This window comes from Synchiropus splendidus, chromosome 18 (genome assembly GCF_027744825.2).
Source record: "Synchiropus splendidus isolate RoL2022-P1 chromosome 18, RoL_Sspl_1.0, whole genome shotgun sequence".
Classification (NCBI taxonomy): Eukaryota; Metazoa; Chordata; class Actinopteri; order Syngnathiformes; family Callionymidae; genus Synchiropus; species Synchiropus splendidus.
In genome coordinates, this window is record NC_071351.1 from 6,556,984 (window position 1) to 6,579,428 (window position 22,445).

A 22,445-nucleotide genomic window follows, 5' to 3' on the forward strand; every position below is an offset into this window, starting at 1 on the left:
ACAATACTATTTTTGCGATATCTCGCAATACTTTTGCGAGATATCACAATACTATTTTTGCGATATCTCGCAATACTTTTGCGAGATCTTGCAATACTATTTTGCGATATCTCACAATACTTTTGCGAGATCCAGTGACAAACTAAAACCCAATGATAATAACCTTAGGATTTTGTAGTTTTAACCCTCAGAATGAGGCCTGACAAAGTGAGGACCGGAAAAAAAAGACCCTCACTTTCCAAAAATAAAAATGCATACAAGTACAAGAACGTGTACACGCACACGCACGCACACGCGCTCACACACACACTGCGTTAAATGATTACGGCAGCAGAATAAAACAATGTGCTCATTGTCACAATTAACCTTCAGCACACACACACACACACACCCACACATTAAAAATGTCTGCTGCTTACAAGCCTGTCGAAGCGTGACGCTTGTTGACAAAATCAATTACAGCTTCGGTGAGCAAAAGTGTGGCCATCTCATTGACTTCACATCATCGTATTTTCCAGCTGGAGCCAGTGAGAGCGTGAAAGGAATGAAAGGAGGAGCGTTTCTGCCACTGCGGTGCCAACAGTGATGTTGAAACCAAAACAGCAGCAGCCTCCTACGTGACGTCCACTCACAAGCAAGCAAAACAACAGTGAAATTCTTTGAACTGTCATGTCCACACTTCAATCTATGGAGCCCCTCAAGGGGACATGACCAAAAAAAAAAAAGAAAAAGAGAAGTTTTGCGAGATCTCGCAAAAATATATCTCGCAATGCTGTGACGTTCTGGGTTTATGCTACTGTTCCTTTCAGAGTTCAATGGTGACAAGTGAGTGAGGGTGGCTGCAGATGCTGCGCTAGTTCTGAGAGAGAGTTCTGTTTTATCGGGAGTTGTTGAGGAGAGCGAGGAGCTGCAATTGTTTCTGTTTTCTGGAGACCACTACGCAGTGTTTGAGTGAAATAAAAGAAGAAACTCAACTACGGAACGGCTGTTCTTTGTCTACTACCAGCAGACGCTACAATACTTTTGCAACGTCTCACGCCGTTCAAATGTATCGATTCTGCTGGGAGAAGTAGAGGAGTCATGGAGGAGGACCAAAACTATGCTTGTGACGAAGCACGGACTGTGTGTCCTCATATTTTCGTCCAATTTTGAAATAACATTCAACATTTCCCATAGATGCTGACTTGCCATCGGTATGGTGGTTTGATCCAGAAGTAGTTACGACGTCACTTCAAACTAGTATTGCGAGGTCTCACAATACTATTTTGCGATATCTCACAATACTATTTTTGCGAGATCTTGCAATACTTTTGCAAGATCTCGCAATACTATTTTTGCGATATCTCACAATACTTTTGCAAGATCTCGCAATACTATTTTTGCGATATCTCACAATACTTTTGCAAGATCTCGCAATACTATTTTTGCGAGATCTTGCAATACTTTTGCGAGGTCTCACAATACTATTTTGCGATATCTCGCAATACTATTTTATACTTTTGCAAAAACTTTTTTTTTCTTTTTGGGTCATGTCCCCTTAGGGGCTCCGTATTACTCCGTTCTGTTTTTACTGTTGTATTCCTTCCGCGTCCCTTCCTGTGCTTTCATTTTGTTACTCCCTGTTGTTTCCGTTTCCTGTCTCCCATCCAACTTCACAGGCATACGCAGCTGGCGCTCATCTCCTCATCATCCTTCCATGGATATCTTCCTTCCGACGCCAGCTACGTGTGCCAGACGGTAGCTTCGACTTCCATTCAGGTCAATCTCTCTCAAGACTTCCATGATCTCGCTCTCGTCCCTGACCTTTTCCAAATTCCTTCTGCCCTCAAATTCCTCGTACTTCCTCGCTCAGCTTTTGTCTATCTCACTTTTTAGTTACATCTCCGTCTAGTGTGTGTGTGTACCCACCACCACCGAGCACTTTCTGTTGCTCACCACCTCTTTGAGCTGAACTCTGGGTGTGTTTTCTGTTCTCCCAGTTTTCATCCTTGTGATTCTAATCCGCCTCTCTTGTTTTCCTTCCCCAGTCTCTGTGCATTGATCCCGGTCCATTTTTTGAGTTACTTGTCCGTCTATTTGTATATTTCCATCCACTAAATCTTGCAATTTAATCACATGTCCTCTGTCGATGAACACTAACTGCACTTGGGTTCACTCATCCGGCATCATGACATGAACGCTGACACTCTGAGGAAGAGAGTCTACTGAAGTCACTCCTGACCTTTCCTCACCCGTCCCACAAAACAGACACACAGCCGCGAGTGTGAGGTCTATTTGAGGAAATGACATCACCACCGGCCGCTCTGTCGCAGGGGTCTCACATTACTCCAGAGAAGGGTTACTGCACACACGACAATGAACGGCCTCTGTGAGGACCCACCAGCAGGGGTCCAGCTTGACTGTTGCTGATGGACAGAAGCAGCGTGTGGGTGTCTCTCCACACGAGTGGGAGGTGTCTAACCATGAGACCTGACGTTCTGACCAGTCGAAGGTGGCTACATTGGACAAGCTGAGGTTTTTCCAAGCTGCAGCACAATGCTAGTGTTGTGTTGAAGGCAGAGTCAGCGATCCAACACTGCGAGAGGGGAGGAATGTGGGAAGGTGATTCACCTCCGTCACCGTAATGTCCCTGCTCCTCGCCTCATCTGGAGGCTAATGAAGCCTGGAGGGCTGTCTGCCGCGGACGTTCAAAGATTGCACCCCGCCATTAAACCTCATTGAATAGACTCAATGTTTCCAGCCGCTCCTAATTCCTGCTTCACCACTTTAGCGCCGCTAAATACCTGCACCACGGCCAGAGGACCATCACCGGGGAAGCAGTCAGAAGCTTTCCTGCACGAAGCATATTGTTCCGTCATGATCCAAGCTGGCTCCCTGACACACTTCTCCAACTCCACCTAGTTTCCAATGACCTGACATCCAACACAAATGCAGCGCAGCGTGGCTCGAACTCAGAGGCTGCCAAGGGCCTCGGTGACACCAGCAGTAAAACAGGCTGCTCAGCTTCAGAAGCAAAACACTGCGTGTTCAAACTGCAGCGGTCAAAATTGGGGGTCCCCAGCCAAACCCCTGCGTCAGTCCAAAAAATCGGTCTGCATTTTCCAAGTGTTTATCGCTGTTATGATTATTACGTGTTCATTTTTGTGAGAATATCCTCTTCCTCTCTCACACATGACTCAGCACTCCAACACCAATAACAGGAACAAGTGCCTCATTCAAGTCCGCTCAGCTATAAACTGCCTTCTCACCGGATATTATCCCCGCCGCCTGCATTAACATGAGAATAGACTTGCTTTCCTTATGTCTGGAGCGTGCGCGTGTGCGTCACACAGCGCGCCTCCAACCTGCCTCCCAACAAAATGACCTCATTAATTCTGTTGCATTAAAGCGCCTTCATGAACGGAGCATATTCCCAGGCCTATTGTTGGCCACAAATGAGATTAAAGCAACATTTGCCTTCCTCCCTGCTTCCACTGACAGTTTTGGAAGGACAACTGGGGCACCAGGATTGAATGAGACGGAGGACTCGAGAGGTGATGAAGCAACTCACAGCCACTTGCTGTTGTTGAGAACACAAAGATTTTCCATGTTTTCATGCATTACATGTTCGAAACACGTGTTATTTGGAAGTGTGTCTGTGGACCATCCGTCCACATCCTTGCTACACTTGATCCTTGTTACAATTCCAATGTAAGAAAGGTTCCTATTCAGACGTGGGAATAAAGCAGCAGAAATGGATGGGAGGAAACAGTTACCTGAATGTAACCTCAGTTCTCTGTTCTATCCCGCTCATAGCCATGAACGCAGTTGGACAAACAATTGGCATCACAGTTCTTCAACGTTGAAATAAGAGAGGTGTTGGATGTGTGACTGGAATAAAAGTCTTCTATCGGGCTACTTTTCGTCTTAACACTTGAAACTTTCATCATAGGGACTTTCATCACATCACGACTTGCGTCGGGTTTTCAACACGGCGATGCAGATTCTGATGTAGAAAGATCTATAACACGTTTCTTTAAGATAGAAGTTAAAAGACTGTGGCTATTTCTGCTTCTGCTGCTGTATCAAAGTTACAGATGAAAATGTATTTTGTCCATATATATATATATATGGGAGAAGAAAACTGGAGCAAACCCTGCTTTAGAATGAGTCAAGCGCCTCCTGCTGGGGAGCAGGTGGGGCATAGTCAACCACTTTCAGTGGGACGGCCGTCCTGGGTAGGGGCGACACAAAACCCTCCAAACTGATGCGTCTTTGCGGGTAGGAGGCTTTAAGCTCCACACGAACAAACAAGACACTCACGCCGTCGGCCGAGTCAACAGCCACTGAGACTAGCAGGCTTTGTGTGGAGCCAAAGAGGCGGTGAGCGCTGGCCGAGCCCCAGTCTAAGTGGGTGTTGTGGAGAAGTTCATGTCTAAAGCCGTCTCTGCCGCAGCGTGCATGGGGCGGATTATGTGGTCGATCTGCATATGAAAACCACCACCCACACTCATACTGACAATAGAGCGTTTCACCCCTCTCCACGAACAGGGTGCACACACTCAACAACAACCAGCTTTTTTTTTTAAAACCAAAAGTTAGAAGAAGAGAAACTCTCCTTTCTAATAGACTCACAACTTGGTCTCAATGCAAAACGCGACGGTGAGGAGCGGCCTGAGCAGCCAGCACGAGCAGCAGCAGCCGACGTGCGCGGCCGGAGAATCGGAATTTGTCGGTCATTGTCATGCCTGCCGGAGCTCTGTTGACGGACACCAGCTTCTTTTTTTTGAACCGTTCATAATGGCCACGGTCCATTCCCTCCTTTTCACATTCAGACTCATCTGTATTCGCCTGGTCGCCGCCACCTCTCACAGCCTAATCTGTCTCTGATGTGGCCGTCGGCTCATAAATCACAAAAAAAAGAACGAAGGAAAACACCACCATCTCGGTTCGTCCTTTTCTGCTTCACCATCCTATTCTCCACGGCTCTTTGTCTTCCTTCCTCTAAGTTCCTGCTCCCTGTTGTCGCCTCTTTATTCACTCCAATTCCTTCACCCAACTGACTTCTACAGACCTGGAGCACATGAAGCTGCCTCGATCTCCACAGGAGATCATCGGCCAGAGGGTTTGCAGAACCTTCTGCATGACTCATGAACCAGATGTGGAGAGCAGTGGAGGTGGGAGCAGAGGCAGCACGGGAGGATGAAGGGGATCGCAGGGGGAAACACTGGGCGACCAAGAGTGGCTCCTTTATCTTCATCTGATCGGACCCCCATCGATGTCGCTCCGCCCCCAGTGGACACACACACCAGGACAGGCCTCAGCCTGATAGACACACTTCCACCAATGACATTTTCACTTCACTTGTGTCAAGAGTTTCTGTGCTCTGCCCACTCAATACACCGGGGAACGTGAACGACAGTAGCTTCCACACTTCTTTCACACTAGGCTGTGTGTGAATAATGAAAAAAAAAGAAAAGAAAAAAGTGTTTTTCTCTGTTCTTTGGGGCCACCGGTGGGTGAGTCAAAGCAGGGCAGGGTTTCTCCTGACAAAAGGCTTATCAAAAGCACTACATGAGACAGATAGTGTCACAGTCAGCCACTCTCCCTCGATGCCAGAGAAGAGGGCTGAATGGCAGGATCTGCTTAATGCCAGCTCAACTGCACACTGCTGTCGCACTTTGCTCGGGATGAGGAGGGATTAGAGCGACTTCTGACAGTCCTGCGCCGGGACGCCCCACACTGACCACCCGTGCTCTTTGTCAGGCGGGAAGCGGCACAAGGGAATGAACTGAATGGAAGCAACGCGTGTGGGGATCACGCTGCCTCTCAGTGTCACCGCGGCTCTGGACACAAATGTCACCGTGTTCGGCTTCACAGATAAGTCGAATAAACACAGAAGCACCTGCGCGTCTGTTTCGCAGCGCAGCCAATATTCCCTTGCGCAAATATTACATCTGCTTTTCATTCCGCTGAGTCAGGCGGAGGAGACCACAGCAGCCGGGCAGATAACCAGGTGACAGCGACTGTGCTTCCAACGACACGGATCCACGGTTTTCTTTGTGACTAGATCACCGTCCAGGAAGTGGTTTCAGAGAACCTTTTCATCAGATCAGATCAGTTTCTCCTAGAGACCTCGAGGTTTCAGGCTCTCTCTGAGGGGCCACTCAGGGCTGAGAGATGCGTGGCTCCATGCAGCGCGCACACATCCTGCAGGGCAAGAACTTGTTCATACAGAAACAAAAGTCTCCATAACTCGCGGCAGCCCAAAGCAGTACTCGATAACTGTGGATCCATGTTGCAGCAGGTCAACACAAATCATCAGGAAACTGAGATGCACATCGCCATGGAGCATCTTCTCCTTTATTGCGGTGTATCACGCTGCGTATGTAGTGACTCATGCGAGAGCCTGGGATCCATGTGACTCCATGGGAGTCTGGCCTCTGACCCTGCAGCCCACAGGTAACAGCCAACCAGAGCCGCTGGGGAAATCACAGTGGGATTAGAACACCGTCGCATGCTGAGCCTCAGAAGGCCACAGGCCGCTGAGCCGCGAGGAAACAAGTGATTCAACAAGGCTGAATAGTGACTTGACAGTGTGGTAATTCGTCTGCGGCCCGTTTCTGAATGAATGACTTCACAGTCACAAGCAGCAACGCAAGAGGCAGCAGTCAACAGGAATGCAGACAGTCACATGACTTGCATCTCCTCCACCATGGATGGAACTGAAATGCTCGACGTCCTGCTCCGGACCAAGAACGTCATGAGGACAGGTCTGTCACACTGAAGACACTCCTCAGGAAAAGCTCTCACCTGAACTTCTGGGGACACCGCTTTTACCTGGTCCACACATTCCAGCACTGTGACTGACCTCATCCCTGCAGAGTTACAATGTACAATGAATGGAAAAAGAAACAATGCGTTCCAAGCCTTAAAAGAGTCTTTTGTAGGAGTGAATGTAGAGTGTCTGCTGCAGCTGCGCTGTTCCTCTATGTGTGTGGCCGCTGCATGTGGGAGGGGTTGCCGAGTGAGTGACGTCTCTCCAGAAGTGAAGAGGTGCCCGGTGCGTGTCCAGCTCTGAATGTGCGCTTCTGTGCAGTTTGGCTGTGACAAAGTCATAAACCAAGTCACGCTCTGTCCCAGACTCGCCTCATCCCTGTCCCAGCTCCAGCCCACAACAGGACATCAAACCCTGCACCTCCCCTGTGACACTCTACCAGGGTCCAGTGTGGAGACAGGAAAGGTTTTACACCTCAATATGAAGAAGAAACAGTCAGTAAATGTAGCTAACGGGACACGTCTGCATACAGAGGCTGCGTTATACACAATAACAAAGTGCTGACTGCTTCCCACCAGCCACAGCCAAGTTGACAACAATCTGTGTTAACTATTGTGATGCTGTCACAGAATGTCCACATTGTCCTGACGTGCCGCCCGCTGACCTGTCACGCCGGATCATAGTCAGCAGTGATTTCTGTGAGGACCCCAAACTCGGAGTGCGAACCAACGAGAGCCACATGGCTGCAGGGAAACTCCTGTGAGTGAGACGGTCACGCACAACGAATGAGTGGAGACATGAAGCTACAAAAATGGAGGCCTTAAACGCAGCACAAATGAATAAAGAATAAACTTAACTCAAGCCTTGCTGTGACTGGATTCTTAAAAATTCAGTAAAGGATGGATGATAAAGTGTCTTTTGATGCACAGCAGCAAATGTCCTTTGGTTGTCTTTGTTATACGGGAAGTGATGGACCAGTGCTGGGGAAAGTCCATTCATTCATTAAAACAATGAAAAAAAATAAAGAAATCGAAGGAAAATAAAGGAGTCTCGAGAAAGCGTCGGAGCTTGGGGCCAACTGCAGCCGATATCCAGCCGATGTTACACATTAGTTTTTGAGCAAGTCGGTGTTAAAGTCTCCCACTGACCTCGACCACAGCAAGCTCAACGCATTTGCACGCGTGAAGATGTAAAGAACAGAGAGCATGCGAACCGGGAGGATTGTCAATTCCAGGGATGTTTTCTACCGCAGTGTCAGAAGCTTCTGAGAATTGTATTTTTGGTGCTTTTTCTTGTGTTTTGTGGCGGTGGAAACGTGGCTTTGTTGTGCGTAAGTTGAGCGGTTGACTTTCTCTGTGAAGCCGGCTACAACTCCCGGGGGCGCCTGCGACTGTGCCGCCTGTTTATGCAGTGGCTCTTTGATAGGGCCCTGAAATGTCAAGCAGAATTCAAAGTGCTGACAAATGGCTGACTTATCAAAAAGTTGTAAAACACAAGTGTGTTGCCGTTTGGTCTTCTGACGGCAACAACACTTGATTCAACTTCAAGCAAAGAGCAGTGACTTACTGTAAAACTTTTTTTTTTTTTTTTCCCGAAACTTGAACCACCTGCCATCGACCTCTTCTTTTAGACTGGTGTGTTTCAGGTCAATGTGTGACACGGCTTGAGGAAGTCAGACAATAACACAGGAATGATTTTCTCTCTGCATCTGTTTGAAGCCATATATTCCGAGCAAACTTAGTGTCAAATGAATTCATTTCGCCCTGAAAGATACAAGAGCTTAAGGCTATCAGCAAAATATTTCATATGTTCGTGTCATGTTTGCAATAAGAAAAAGCTCTGTGGCGCAGCGACTTTCCCTTGGGCAACAGATCTGAGGTCCTCAATGTGTGGGGAGGAGTTCAGCTTAAGGTGCCGAGCGCGCACCCATGTATGAGCCCTGGAGCGCGAGGGGAACGGCGCCAACAAATGCCCCGTCTGTAATTAGCTTATGCAGCTAGCCGGCAGGCTCCAATGCTCCCTGAATGAAAATGAAGGAAAGTTCAGCGCGAGGTCAGGAAAGCAAGAACAACAAACACACAGTCTCACTCATGCAAATGTGACTCACTCACGCGCCGACAGCGGCGCCTGCACGGCGATGTGGGAAACACCTTTTGGCACCTGCTCGCGTCCGAGACAGAGGAGCCTCACGTCCACCACAAAGCGAATCATTTAAAGTTCATGTTAGAATCTGATCACCAGCTCAGCTGATCTGACTCCAGGACTTGCAGAACAACTAGACTCCAGCCCTTCTCACCCTTGTTGCTTCCGGATGTGTTTATTACGGAGGTTAGAGAAGAAGCTTTGGGGCCGAGGACTTTTAGTGAGAGAAATCTCATCTTCAATCATTTTATTTTCTCACAACAAAGTCACAAAACAGGATGCTGTCGCCTCACATCACAACTTGGGATGCACCGATCGATCGGTCACTGACTTCAGTGTGATCAGTCACTGCCGATCACATGATGCTCACTCAGCAGCAGCATGTCTGCTGTGGAGGTTCTTTCAGTCTGTCATGTACAGTGAAGTTAGCATCCTGCAGCACATGCATGGGACAATGCTGTGCAGGGAAGCGCCTTCAAATGAAACACGCCATTTAAAGCTCCAGCACCTGACACAGCACGGAGAGTTTTCTGGGCTCATGAGAGTGAGAGTGCTGAAGCGCTGTTAGCGCAGCTAACTCTTAGCAACACCGCCGGTCCCAGCGTGACTTTCGGAAGGCTAAACTTGCCAGCAGCCTTTCTCAAGTTACGCGGAGACGGAAACAAGTCTGTCGCCATTTTCGAGTCAGGTGCAACATTCGTCCGCCACCTGAACCTGAAACTGTTGAAAACTTCTGGAGTGGAAACTTTCTCTGACTCGCGCTACTGTATGTCAATATTTACACTGACACAGCACAGTTTCAAGAGACTGACATGGAATTACATGTTTTTCAGTCGTCCTTTTGACAGAATAGTCGCTGCATTCTGCAAGATTTTTGTTTTGTTTTGCCTCCATGAAGAGGTATATGAAACATGTCTCTGAAGTAGAATGATTTAAAGTTCATGTTTTCACATCATGTTCACAGAAGGTCTCATCATTTTTAAAACAAATTCATCGCCAATCCATGTGATCGGTATCAGTGATCGGCAGCAAAACCCCTGATCCCTAGTCACAACACTTGCCGTCATCATCCTGTAGTTAAAGAAGGAAAAACTGCTTCTATATATTTGCTTATGAAATGACTCATCAATTGCCAGACAAGGAGCCACAGCTGACAGAGAGGGAGCAGGGACAGGGCAGAGACAGGAAACAATCCATCACACTCACAGCTCCACTCCCCCCTCCTGGCTTTATTGCACTTCCTCTGCCTGCGACCTCTGACCTGGCTGTCCTCAGCCCTGCACGAGCTCCAAGGAGGGAAGCGTTTCGTCTCTTGAACTCCACGTTTGCCTGCAGGCCTGTGGTTCCAACAAGCTCTGTGGTAAGAGACGCAACAACGGCCGACCTGGGAGCCAGTCAACAAGAAAGGAATCCGATTGATGCGGAGATGTGGCGGCCCAAAATGGCGCTCAAAATAAAGTCAAAGCAGTTTTGTTGAGCATGAAATCTGAACATCTGTTTTGGCGTTATTTTACAAACAGAAAGACCGATGGAAGGATTATGAACAGTTGTTGGAAATGACGTCGCAACTGACTGGCTCACAACTCAACTTGGCAAAGGAAAGGTACAATACAAAAGTTTAAATAGAAACGCAATGAGTACGGGTGGTAAAAAAAATAACATTGGGACAATATTAAATATCGACACATTATATTTTCCCCACCAATGTTTACTTAAAAGCTGAACTGAACACATCTAACCGGGCAAAACAGGCTTTGTGGTTTGGAACGGAGAATGTCAAGTGTGTCTCTCAGGTCTCTGCGTCCACTTTCAGAGTCACACATGTAAGCGGCAAAAACCAGAAGCCACTTTTGAAATGTGTTCATGTACGAAAGGTTCATTTGTACAATTGGTTATTCACTCTTAATCCTTCCACTCCCATCCGCTCTCCAGAGGAATGTATCAGTTATTCTAACCCACATAATCCAATATTTCTCCAACCCTGGTGCGACTGTAATCTGAAGTAATCTACAGGTTTAACCCCGTCGGATCGGTGGAGAGATGCGAGGAGAATTTAGCAGCTGATATTCAAGGCCTCACTCAATGACAATACACTGGTTTCTATGTGGATGTGTCAATGATGTTCTGTTCCGTTCGCTCAATGAGTGTAAACGTGGACAGACATGGATGGAGGCCTCTTTGGACTGTGCAGCCACTCAGTGACACCAGCATCACTGAGGATCATGTTCTCACCCTCCGTCTCCTCCTCAACCTTCCTGTTTTCTATTTGACGGCAGGAGCAAAAAGGCTGACGTCGGCGTTTACATGGGACACAGAAGCCCGTGTCCAAACGTCAATATGTTCAGTGCTACTGTACATAGCTGACTCAAGCAACACAATATATCCAGCCTCATCGTATCAGACCAGTGAAATCACAGGGGTTTATTTACATCGAAGCTCCGCCACCACAGCCGGTCGCAACTGCTGCGCAGTGCCAGGGATGGTTTTCATCATTCCCGTCTTGATCCTCCTGCATCTTTAAGCCAGTACACTGAAGTGACACCTGCAGCGTTACACGTGCTGCTACACGTTTAGTGCGCTCAGCTCAGTCGCTCAACCTTGTAGGACGCAGGGTTGCTTGTGGTATATTGAAACTGAAGTGAAATAGCCTTTATTGTTATGTACCGTTGAAGGTTATGGCGACGTATGGGATTGAAATGATCAACGACTAGTTCCAGAACAAAGAAGCAGGGAGAGGTAATTGCACAGTAGACCGCTACATGGGGTACCGCCACAACACTACTAGCTCCAGTGAAGGGGGGTGGTATCGTGTCAACAGATGGGCCAGTTTCGATGAAGAGTTGAAAAAGGCTTGACGTTGCAGCTGCCTCTTTCTTCTCTCCATCTCAGAGGCAAACACTCGGCAACACAAAAAGCCAGGCCTGGCACCACTCGCTTGTCTGGATGTGTGTGTGTGAGATTCAGGCTGTTGCTGTGGCAGCTGCCTTGGCATCAGGTGGGCAGCTCCCACTCTATATGGGGAAATCACGGCAGCTGGGGGACGCAAACACAGTTCCCCGCCGACAACACGACACTCTGATGAAGACCAGGTCTTTGTGTGATACTCTTTCATCTAACAATATTTGAATGGGACCTTTTATCTGACGCGTTCAAGAATACACAGCCTGGAACAGGCACGGCTGAGGAAACATCTGATTCAATCTAGAGGCGGAACATGAAACACGGACCCATCTCGGACCCAGACGTCCACCACAGCCAGTTCGGAGAACGTTTGGACCATTAACACATGATGTATGCGTTGAATCTTCTGGATTTTTCTACTCAGCATGACAGCGGAGCTGGAAGAGACTCGTACTTGGTACTTGACAAGAGTGATTCGTGAAGATCCATGAGTTCTGTGTTCAAACTGTGCAGAAGCAGACGCACCACACTGAGGGACGACTGATATGCTTTTTATAAGTCTGATACCGATACCAATATCTGGCGGCTTACGAGAGCCGATAACCGATATAAGGCAAATATTCTGCGCTGATATTAGATTTGGCTGTGGAAATGAGAAAATTACATCCTGGAGATATTCACTGGTTTGCAAATGAATGAATGAAGCTTTATTGTCATTGTACCACAAGGAGTAACAACGATATTTCTCATGAGAAAAATAGGCCTCTACACGACACCTATAATGCACCAGCGAAAAACTCAACATGTAAAACATACAAAAATAAAAAGAGGTCGTCCAATACAAAACCAGCGAGTCACAGAACTGAGGCTTCCCAGAACAGTGTCCTCACGTAGTCCGTGTGTTTGACAGGACTGAAGCAACCACAGTGCTTCCACAGCACAACACGATGCAACCATTTCACCACAGAGGTCGTTCAGCCATTGCTTTTGAACGTGGGAACAAATCATGAGAGAGTGTTGGCGCTCTGTTCCCACCAAACCACCAGTGGCTCTTCAGATCTGCCCGGACACATTTGAAATGCGATGAGGTCAACCATCTTTGGAAGAGGTTGGAAGCAGCTGTCATGGTTGTCGGTTCCACAACTGTCCAACTCCTCTGCTGCCTGAGGCCCAGAGTGCGAGTCCAAGTTCATGCAAATCATCTCCATGGCGTCATGGCCCTCATTCCATTCCCTTGTTCTTCCCAAACACAGTAGACCATCAGAGTTATGGTGTGTGTGTCTACACATGCTATATATAAGTCATAGTCATGCGAAACAAAACAAGTCAATGCCTGGCTCCAGGAGCCAACATCACGTGGACATACAGCCCAAGCGGGAATGGAACCCACAACCACGCAGGAGCATCTGAGACGTGATGCTGAAGGCTGCGTTCCTTTAAAAGGACTTTTCTCCATCAGCCTCACGTCTCACTCTTTTCTCTCCGCGCTACATTGTGAAGCAACGGCTGCAGGGTTTGAATGCAGACCAGCCGGAGAGACATTAACATGCAATGCACCAGCTGAAAGGTAAATTCCCAATTCACGGACCCTGAATGCTGATCCAAAACTAAAACACACACACACTCTCCAGCTCTGCCTCCGAGAAGTTCAAATGCTTCAACTTATCATATTTGCTCGATCACCATGTCTCAAAAATCATCGGGAAAGTGACCAGCAAGGAAGGGGGCGGGGCTAACACCTTCCAGAGCTGTGCGCCACGGTGTTATCAGCAAGCTCACGCAGAACTGCGGCGCAGAAGCTTCCAAAGTCTCCAAAGATGCTGCCCCAACCAAGACAACGTGGGAGGTTTAGTCGACCAACGCAATCCAATGGGGCGGTCCGAAATGTTACATTTGTTATTGCCCGTCGGAAAAAAAAATTCTCGCTGTTCATGAAGATCACGGCGACAACTGGACACCACCAATAAAAGAAATGTAAAACTCAGATTCTGGTGCATGATCAACAGTGGGAGGCGGACCGGCAGAAGGACTCCGAACAAAGAGACAGAGTCAGATCAGGACGCATCAGGACACTGTGTGATAGAGGAGAAATGGTGAGAGGTGCAATGAGCCGCGGAAACAAAGAAGCTTGTTCCATTCAAGGAAGTAAGAGCTGGAGGAGGTTTGTGCGGATCAGGAAGTTTGGGCTTCCTTGCTCGGAATGCTGCCTCCGCGACCCGACTCCGGATAAGCAGCAGAAGAAGGTGAAGGAAGGCTCCTCGGCACAGAGGAAACAAAGCGCTAAAGAGCTGATGCACCGCTTCAATCACGGTCTGTCACTGGAAATGCCACGGCTCATTTGCATTCACAAGGCAAATTACCTCCCAGTCCATGTCTCCTCATTAGCTTGAATTCCTCTGCGCCTCAAACACATGCTCCGACACACAGACGCATCCTGAGGAAGGTTCGCGTGGACGCCAAGGGACGCTGCTCTCCAGCCTCTCTCCAGTTTACAGGTGGCTCCAAAGGACACGGGAAACGCAAAGACAGTCCAGTCTGCATGAGACATACACCTCTCTGGCTGAGTCACAGCAGCGTGGCATCAGTCCGTCTGTTGGCACAGGCACCCGACTGGTCCCGTCCTCCAGTCGGCCCCGTCACTCAGGCCATCTTCCACCACAGAAGGGAAAAGTAATTGGATTTGCTGCTCGCTGGGGAGTGATGAGGAGACATGAAAGCGCTCCTTCCCTTTCTCACCATGTCTGCGCACCTCAGACGCAGCTCGCCGTACACATAACACCGGTCCCTTCTTTTGGAGGTAAAAAAAAATCTGGAAATACTTCAGACCGCTGAGTGTTTCCTTTCATCACGAGCGATACGGCGGCACCTTGTTCTTTCCCAGGTAGACAAAACAGCAGATGAAATGAGGCGAATGAAAGCATTTCCAGGGATTTATTGAGATCTAAGGCTGCCATTTCTTCTTGGTATCTGCCAGGCCGCGAAGGAGAGAGAAGCGCGAGAGAGATTTTAGGTTTAAGTGAGGAAAAAACTAGAATTTTGAGCTTGTAATTAACAGTAGAATATAAATGAATTGAGCTTTATTTAAACAGCGCTTTTCATATTATGCATGAGAAAAGTACGACGCTGGCTTCATGAAGCAGTGTCCCTGTCTTCAGAGTTCAGAAGGTGGCGCTCTCCATTTAAAGTGATGCGAAATGGTGGTTGAAATCCACAGATTTTAGAGCGCCATCGAATGGGAAAATGTGAAGCCTTGTGAAGCCTCATCACGGCGACAGACACTTGGATGTGCAGGTGAAATGATGAAAGCACGATCGACGTGCACAGAACAAATGGCCGATCGAGTCGATTCTCTCTCGGATGAGTCACGACACATGAACGCCGCAGTTATTACACTCCGCCGAGATCGAGGATTAACAGCAGCCACTACGTATCCACAGGGCGATCGATGAGCTGAGACTCGCAGCCGCGCCACACGCAAGCAAGTCGACCCTCATTTAAGAAACAAACACAGCGCTGGCGACAGGGAAAAAAAAGCAGCGTAATGGAGTGTAGGGATCCCGGCGAGCCTCAGCGTGTCAACATCAGTGCAGCACATATTTATATTTCATTAACTGCAGCCTTCTCACCATCACTGTTGCCACTGAACTGCTCATCCAGAACACTTCCATCAAAATGAATGCAGCTCAGCCAACAGCACGGCTCCTTCACTCTGGCCTGTAATTGTTCCATAGCAGCACCTACATCCATCTGCGTGAGGTCAACACTGGTTTGACCCCCCCCACGCTCACCGGCAGGAGGGGGGAAATAAGATTCCAATCGGCAGGAAACAGTCTGGGATCTGCTGATCTGACACACACACCGTCAGCACACACACAGAGACGCTGCGCGGGGGTCAGCAGCAAGGACTAGTGGGCTCGGTTTCAGTCGACTTAGCAGAACTCCAGCGACAGGGAGCCGTGTGGAGCGCCTGAGAGCATCTGTGCGTGCGTGTGCAAAAGCATACGGAGGGAGTTGACAGCTACTCCAGTCGGGAACACTGAGGCCTGAAACAAGAAGGGATGCACCGGAAAGCCGATCGAATGTTGAGGAGACTATTTGCATCTCTGCAAAATGCGAATGAAGTTTTAAGGCGAAGAAACATATTTGATCACTTCGTCCCCCGACAGGTGCTGGGTTTCACCCGACGCACCAGACGAAAGTTTCTCTCTGCATCGATGTGTGGATCAATATTTGTTTGCATCCCGCACCTCCTCTGGCTCTGAAGCAGCTGCAACACTTCATCCTCCTCTCTGAAACCCGCCTGCTTCCACCAGTGCTTACACACAACAATGGAGTGAAGTCACATCTTTATTGATGCAGCTGATTTAATCCTTGGACGCGCAACATGTGGTCTCATCTGCTGGAGCAGCAAACAAATCCAGTTCACCTGCAGACACACACAGCGCGGTCGCAGCCTGCCGAGTGCACGGCGGGGACTCTGCAGTGAACTACGTCCTCTCACTCTCCATGCACCCAGCCACGAGTTCAGCAGATCAGAAGGAAGAGAGTTCCAGAGGAGGAGGCCTACCTTCTTCACCCGGCCGCTGCGGGTCCCAGTGAACACCACAGTGTGTCCTCTGTAGTCGTAGGCGGCCACTGATGTCATGCCGTCGTCTTTGTCCACGTGGAGGGCGAAGCCCTCGATGGCAGTGGTGCCGCCCAAAGGTTGGTTGAAGTCCTGGCCGCAGAAATTGTCATCGATCTGCAGAGGCTGTGGTGGACGACAGAGAAGGACAGACTCAGCTCAGGCGGCAGCTTCATCTCCAGGTGCCACAGATCTCCGCCACATCACAGAGCAGTTCCTCCAGTCGCACTCAGACCAGTGGAGCTGTGCTTCACACTTTTGACACCCAGTCAGTCACAGCGCCACACAGAGAGATCCTCATCTCACCAACATCCACATCCACGATGATCCAGTGTTCACTGACTCAAACTGAAAGGCAGATGTTGGATGGGAAGGACCTTCTCACATTTAATAGGCATGCGGCATTATGCAGTCATTACAGCTTTGATGTAAAAACTAAGGGCTAACACACCTTCAAAGTAACAGTGGATTAACCTGAGACAGATGGCAGAGTTCATGAAGAGGATGGCGGGAATGGATCGACCCATGTGCTACTCAGTTTCACTCCTGTTCAATAGTGACCATTCTCTCATGTTTTGTCAGGATCATTCAGAAGGTTGTTCAAACAGCGCCATCTGGAGGCTCTGAGCATGAGGGCGAAGTGTCATGACGCTCACAGGCCCATTAAAACAAGAGGGTATCACGGGTAAAAGAATATTCAAACTCGATTCAAACAAAAACCTGAGTGAAATGTGCAAACGGTCAATCACTGCTCAATGTAGTTTGGAGTCATTTCTTGCTGAACAACCCTCGATAAATGTTTACGAAAGACGTAAGACAAAAGAAGATCTTTGAAAAATGTTTGTCACTCGGAACCACAACGGTTCTGCGGAGCCAGAAGCAGCGCTGGTGGTCCACACTGAAGTCAAGCCACAACTGAGAGCGGAGCATAAACAGCGAGCGCAACAGGCAGCTTGGATCTATTCATTCCCGCACACAGACTTGTAAACCAATCTGCCTGCTGCGTGTCGATCCAGCAGGCAGACACAGCGCAGCGCTCCTTCTGAGGCGGTGCAGCCGCGTGCTGAGGGCGCTGATGGTTTGTTATGTTTAGTTGGGCTCGCATCATTACCGGAGAGTCAACAGCTCTGAGAGAGGCACAGTGAAGCGTTTCCCCAGCAGACGAATGTGGCCTCACACAGGCCCGACATCTGCTCGCTGCTGCTGCGCGGCGCCTCCTAGACATGCCACTCCCACCTCACGCAAGTGGAGCCTTCACACAAGCTGAGTGACCTGCACTCCTCGCGGAGCTACTGGCCACACTCACACATCCAAGCAAAACTTCATCTGAACCTTTGACCCTTCCAGAGGGCCAAACATGGACCGAGCCTGCAGCAGTGGACTAACTGGCCCCTGGCATCACAGCCACCACTGCAGACTGGAGGATCTGGAGATGAACGAAGCGCGAGAGACGAGAAGGTTGTTGGGAGTCAAGCGATGACGGCTCCCACATCACTATAAATGAGAATGTAAATACAGGGGGGCGTTGGAATTCAGCCCTCTGATAGGTCTGTTCTCCATTAGCGCCGCTGTCACCACTTAGTTGGAAGCACTGGGAGGATCCAGTTGCCAGTAATAGTCCAATTACGGCAAACAATCCACTCGGCTGCACACAGAAATCCATCGGCAGCCTTGTCGCTGATGGCGCTCTGGCACAGGCCGCACATCGACGTCAAGTTCTTCATGAATTGAAAACATGAGAGTAACAAAATAGAAGAGAAATAGATGGTGAAACAGAGTCGCGTTCACACCACGCAGCCAAAGCCCTTTTCAACTCACATGGCATCATGCAAGCTGTGTTTCCTGAAGGTATGGTCACACCAGTCCAGATATGTAGTGTGAACAGTGAGTGAGGTACCTGCTGGGAATCTCTGGCACAGACATCTAGTGCTGAGTGAGGGGATGATGGGGGCGTGTGGTTGACTGTGTGGAACAGCTTTTTGGGCTGGATGTTGTGGAATATATATAAAGCTTTATGGATCTCCCTTCGCAGAGAGACTTGAGAAAAACCACAAAGGATGAATGAGGAGTAATAAACAACTACAAATGCCACAGGCTCAAAAAGGTGGAAAACAAAACAAAATAGATTTTCTTAAACATAAAATAATATATATATACAGTGTACAGTGGTACCTTGGTTTTCGAACGTCCCGGAATTCGAACAAATCGGAGTGCGAACAAAAATTTTGAATATTTTTTTGCTTCGGATTTCGAACGAAAATCCAGAACTGGAACGCCCCCGAAAAAAGCCGTGTGCGGACCGATCAGCTGACCCACGAGGCGCTTTGTTATTGTGTGTAACGCAGCCTGTGTATGCAGACGTGTCCCGTTAGCTACATTTACTGACTGTTTCTTTCTTCATATTGAGGTGTAAAACCTTTCCTGTCTCCACACTGGACCGTGGTAGAGTGTCACAGGGGAGGTGCAGGGTTTGATGTCCTGTTGTGGGCTGGAGCTGGGACAGGGATGAGGCGAGTCTGGGACAGAGCGTGACTTGGTTTATGACTTTGTCACAGCCAAACTGCACAGAAGCGCACATTCAGAGCTGGACACGCACCGGGCACCTCTTCCCTTCTGGAGAGACGTCACTCACTCGGCAACCCCTCCCACATGCAGCGGCCACACACATAGAGGAACAGCGCACCTGCAGCAGACACTCTACATTCACTCCTACAAAAGACTATTTTAAGGCTTGGAACGCATTATTTCTTCTTCCAGTCATTGTAATGGGAAAAATCGATTCAGATTTCGAACAAATCGCTTCTCAAACGGCCGTCTGTGGTGGAGAACCGAGGTGCCACTATATATCATCAACTCAAAATGTCAATGTTTTCCATTCCTTCTTTTGTGTGATGACTGTCTTGTCTCCAGTGTACTGTATATGGAGGCTTTCATGTTGGGGGAAGAGGCAGCCGTCACAGGCAGAGCACTGGGAATAATCCTGGCTGCAGATTTCCCAGAGGCGACTCACGCTTGGCTAAAACCATCAACCAGTTGTTGTTTAAATTAGACCAAACACACCAGTCACACAGTTGGGCAGAGGCGCTCAGGGAGGACGGGATGAGGGAGGAAAACGGTGAACAGGTAGACGGAACACGATATAGAATGAGAGGAAGGAAGGGGTGCAGATGCATGGCCTCATCATGTGTGGCACAAACACGCCGCTTCAATCCCATGGAGAACGCTCACACCAGTGTGTGTGTGTGTGTGTGTGTGTGTGCGTGAAGATGTTGCCCAGACTGATGCAACCCACAACAGCACTTGCAGGCTTTGCTGAATTTTGACATGTTTTTTCCAAACAAACTCGAGCAACAAGCAACACAGCGGTGCACAGAGAACCTACAGCCAGACGTCTCTCCGTTTCAATACCTGCTGTTGTTTGGCACAGAACTGGCCGGTCTTTACAGTCGCTCCCCCAAGTGAGGCAATAATGGCTCTGTAATTGGTCATTCATGAGGGAGTGTGCGTGTTTGTCAGTGCACAAGAGGGAATGCTGCTCGTGTGCGTTTGTATGGGAGCAACAACCAACTGCCACTGACACGGAGATCAAATCTTCATTTAACAAAGCAGGAAACAAAGATTTATTCTGCAGAGATCAAGGTGTTTGCACCCGGCAAACGGAAGCTTTAGCGCCATAAAACAAGGAATCGCCAAAGGGCATACACCAGCAGCCGTGCTGGGATTTGAACCAAGGACTTTCACTCCAATGAGCCGCTTCCTCCCGTCAACTGTAAACGCATCGACGCCTTGTCACCATGAAAAACTGATGCTAGTGGAGAAATCCAGACGTTCTTAGACTGAATAGCTGGATATTTATTTCCATCTTCTCGCATGACTTTCTTTGACTGACTGCTGCAACACCTAGAGCCCAACATGAACCGGAATCTGATCACGGCTTGTTGTAGGTATCGCAGCATCATTGTGAGCCAAGAGAAAAGAAACTCCACATCGAGGTATAAAATAAAGAAGGGCTGAGCAGTGTGGAAGAGAAGCTGCCGGCAGAAATGTCAGCGAGAGAAAGCCAGCAGGTCAGACTGCACACACAGTGAGGGATGCAGCTGGAGCTTCAGAGTTTTAAACCCTTTCCTTGCTCTGTTGGTTTTATCCGCTCCATTTATGGAAGCGCGGCTGCTTTGTTCCGTCTCCCCTCCTGCAGTCCTCAATGGTCCCCTTCCTCACTAAAAATGAATGCTACAATAAAGAAAAGTGCAGGGGAAAACTTCACTGGCAACGTCGCGCTCGCTCGTGAGGTTCCATCCTCCACCACAGGGATCCTTGTGTGGAAGGAGGCCTCACTGTCTACACAGTCTGTCGCCCTTAAAACACCACACAGACTCACTGGGGAGAATTAGTCTAATAGCAGAGTTTAAAATCAAACCACATGACACGTTCAGACCGACATCCCCCGAAGCCACAAGAAGGAAAGTGGAACGCAGTTAAGACAAAAGTGGGTCCCCACATGGGCCTCCGCCCGAGCGACATGAAGTCCTCCACAAGGCCGTGGGAGTGAACATAAACACACAGTAGAAACCAGCACATGTTGGCTGCATCACTGAGGGCAAATTCAGCGAGAGCCAGAAACGTGACTCGGTGACGCCACAGGAGTCAGTGCCTCTTGATGGCTCTGTTAGAAGCAGGTGAACAGGCTCTTCATCTGCAGGATCAGAGAGGAGACGCTGAACCGTAGCGGGGGCAGCTGCATGCTCGACTGTCAGCTGTGTTTGTTTACTCTCACACACATCACATTACATGAACACCGCCCCCAAGTCTCAAGTCCTCCTCCACAGTTGGTCCATCTGGTTACGTCGACGGAGCGTCGCGCTCAGCCGCAGCAGGCTGTTAGTGATGGTAGTTGGTGGAAATATGTAGAATGAAAACAACAACAACAACGTCTTGACTGACTCTGCTGTGAGCAGTCGCTGGTGTTGGAAGCACCGATGGTGACCATAGTTCCATGAAGACTGGTGTGGATCCAACTGTCACCGCAGTTCTGGACGTTAGACACGACGGTTCAAGCGCCAGAGTGAGGGCTAATCGTTCCCAGATCAGCTGATGATATATAGAAGAAAACCAAGTGTGTCATAAAGTGTTTACGACGTGGCAGTTCATGGTCCCGCGGGAGCAGCCGTTTGTCACGTCCCTGTCCATTAATGTCCATTAATAACCGCAATGCTTCCTGCATCCTGATTTATTCGGACTCACAAACTCGTCCTGTGTGAGGCACCCTGCCTCCTTCAGGTAACCAAGGTCACACCTCCTTTGACTCTGAGGGAGGTTTCACACTGCGGGTTCTGTCTGGAGACAAAGCTCGGCTCAGAAGCCTGAGATGTGTGGGGGGGGGGCGACTCTGTGCTTGATGCCGGAAACTAGGTGTACAGCGCGACTCCACACAAACCTGATAGATGCCGGGCAGTAAAGGGTCTGATCACTGTCTGGGCGCACAACACGGTTCAAAAACAACTTCTCAAACTCCCAGAACACTGAGGTGTGCAGCCAGGAGCTGCAGAAAAATTGCGTTCCGGGACTTGCGACGTGTGCGGATGTTTGATAACTTGCATATTTTCGCCTTTATTAGGCTTTGACACCGAGGGAGGTTTCACACTGCGGGTTCTGTCTGCGGTTCAGAAACCCGAGATGTGTAGGGGGCGACTCGGCGCTAGACGCTGGAAACTAGGTGTACAGCGTGACTCCACACAAACCTGATAGATGCCGGGCAGTAAAGGGTCTGATCGCTGTCTGAGTGGACAACATGGTTCAAAAACATCTTCTCCAACTCCCAGAACACTGAGGTGTGCAGCCGGGGGCTGCAGAAAAATTGCGTTCCGGGACTCGCGACGTGTGCGGATGTTTGATAACTTGCATATTTTCGCCTTTATTAGGCTTTGACACCGAGGGAGGTTTCACACTGCGGGTTCTGTCTGGAGACAAAGCTCTTTCGGTTCAGAAGCCCGAGATGTGTGGGGGGGCAACTCGGTGCTTGAC

General features: G+C 49.0%; 1 protein-coding gene across 10 annotated transcripts in view; it reads right to left on the bottom strand.

Moving 5' to 3' along the window:
• Positions 1–22,445, bottom strand: part of LOC128749344 (plexin-A1-like) — a 130,836-nt gene that overhangs the window by 60,336 nt on the left and 48,055 nt on the right. For all 10 annotated transcript variants that reach the window (XR_008412923.1, XM_053848864.1, XM_053848860.1 and 7 more), the window contains one exon: positions 16,368–16,550. Coding sequence is in view for 9 of the 10 variants with exons in the window: in XM_053848864.1 (XP_053704839.1) it covers positions 16,368–16,550 (183 nt within the window). In the remaining variant the exon portion in view is untranslated. The remainder of the gene's footprint in view (positions 1–16,367; positions 16,551–22,445) is intronic.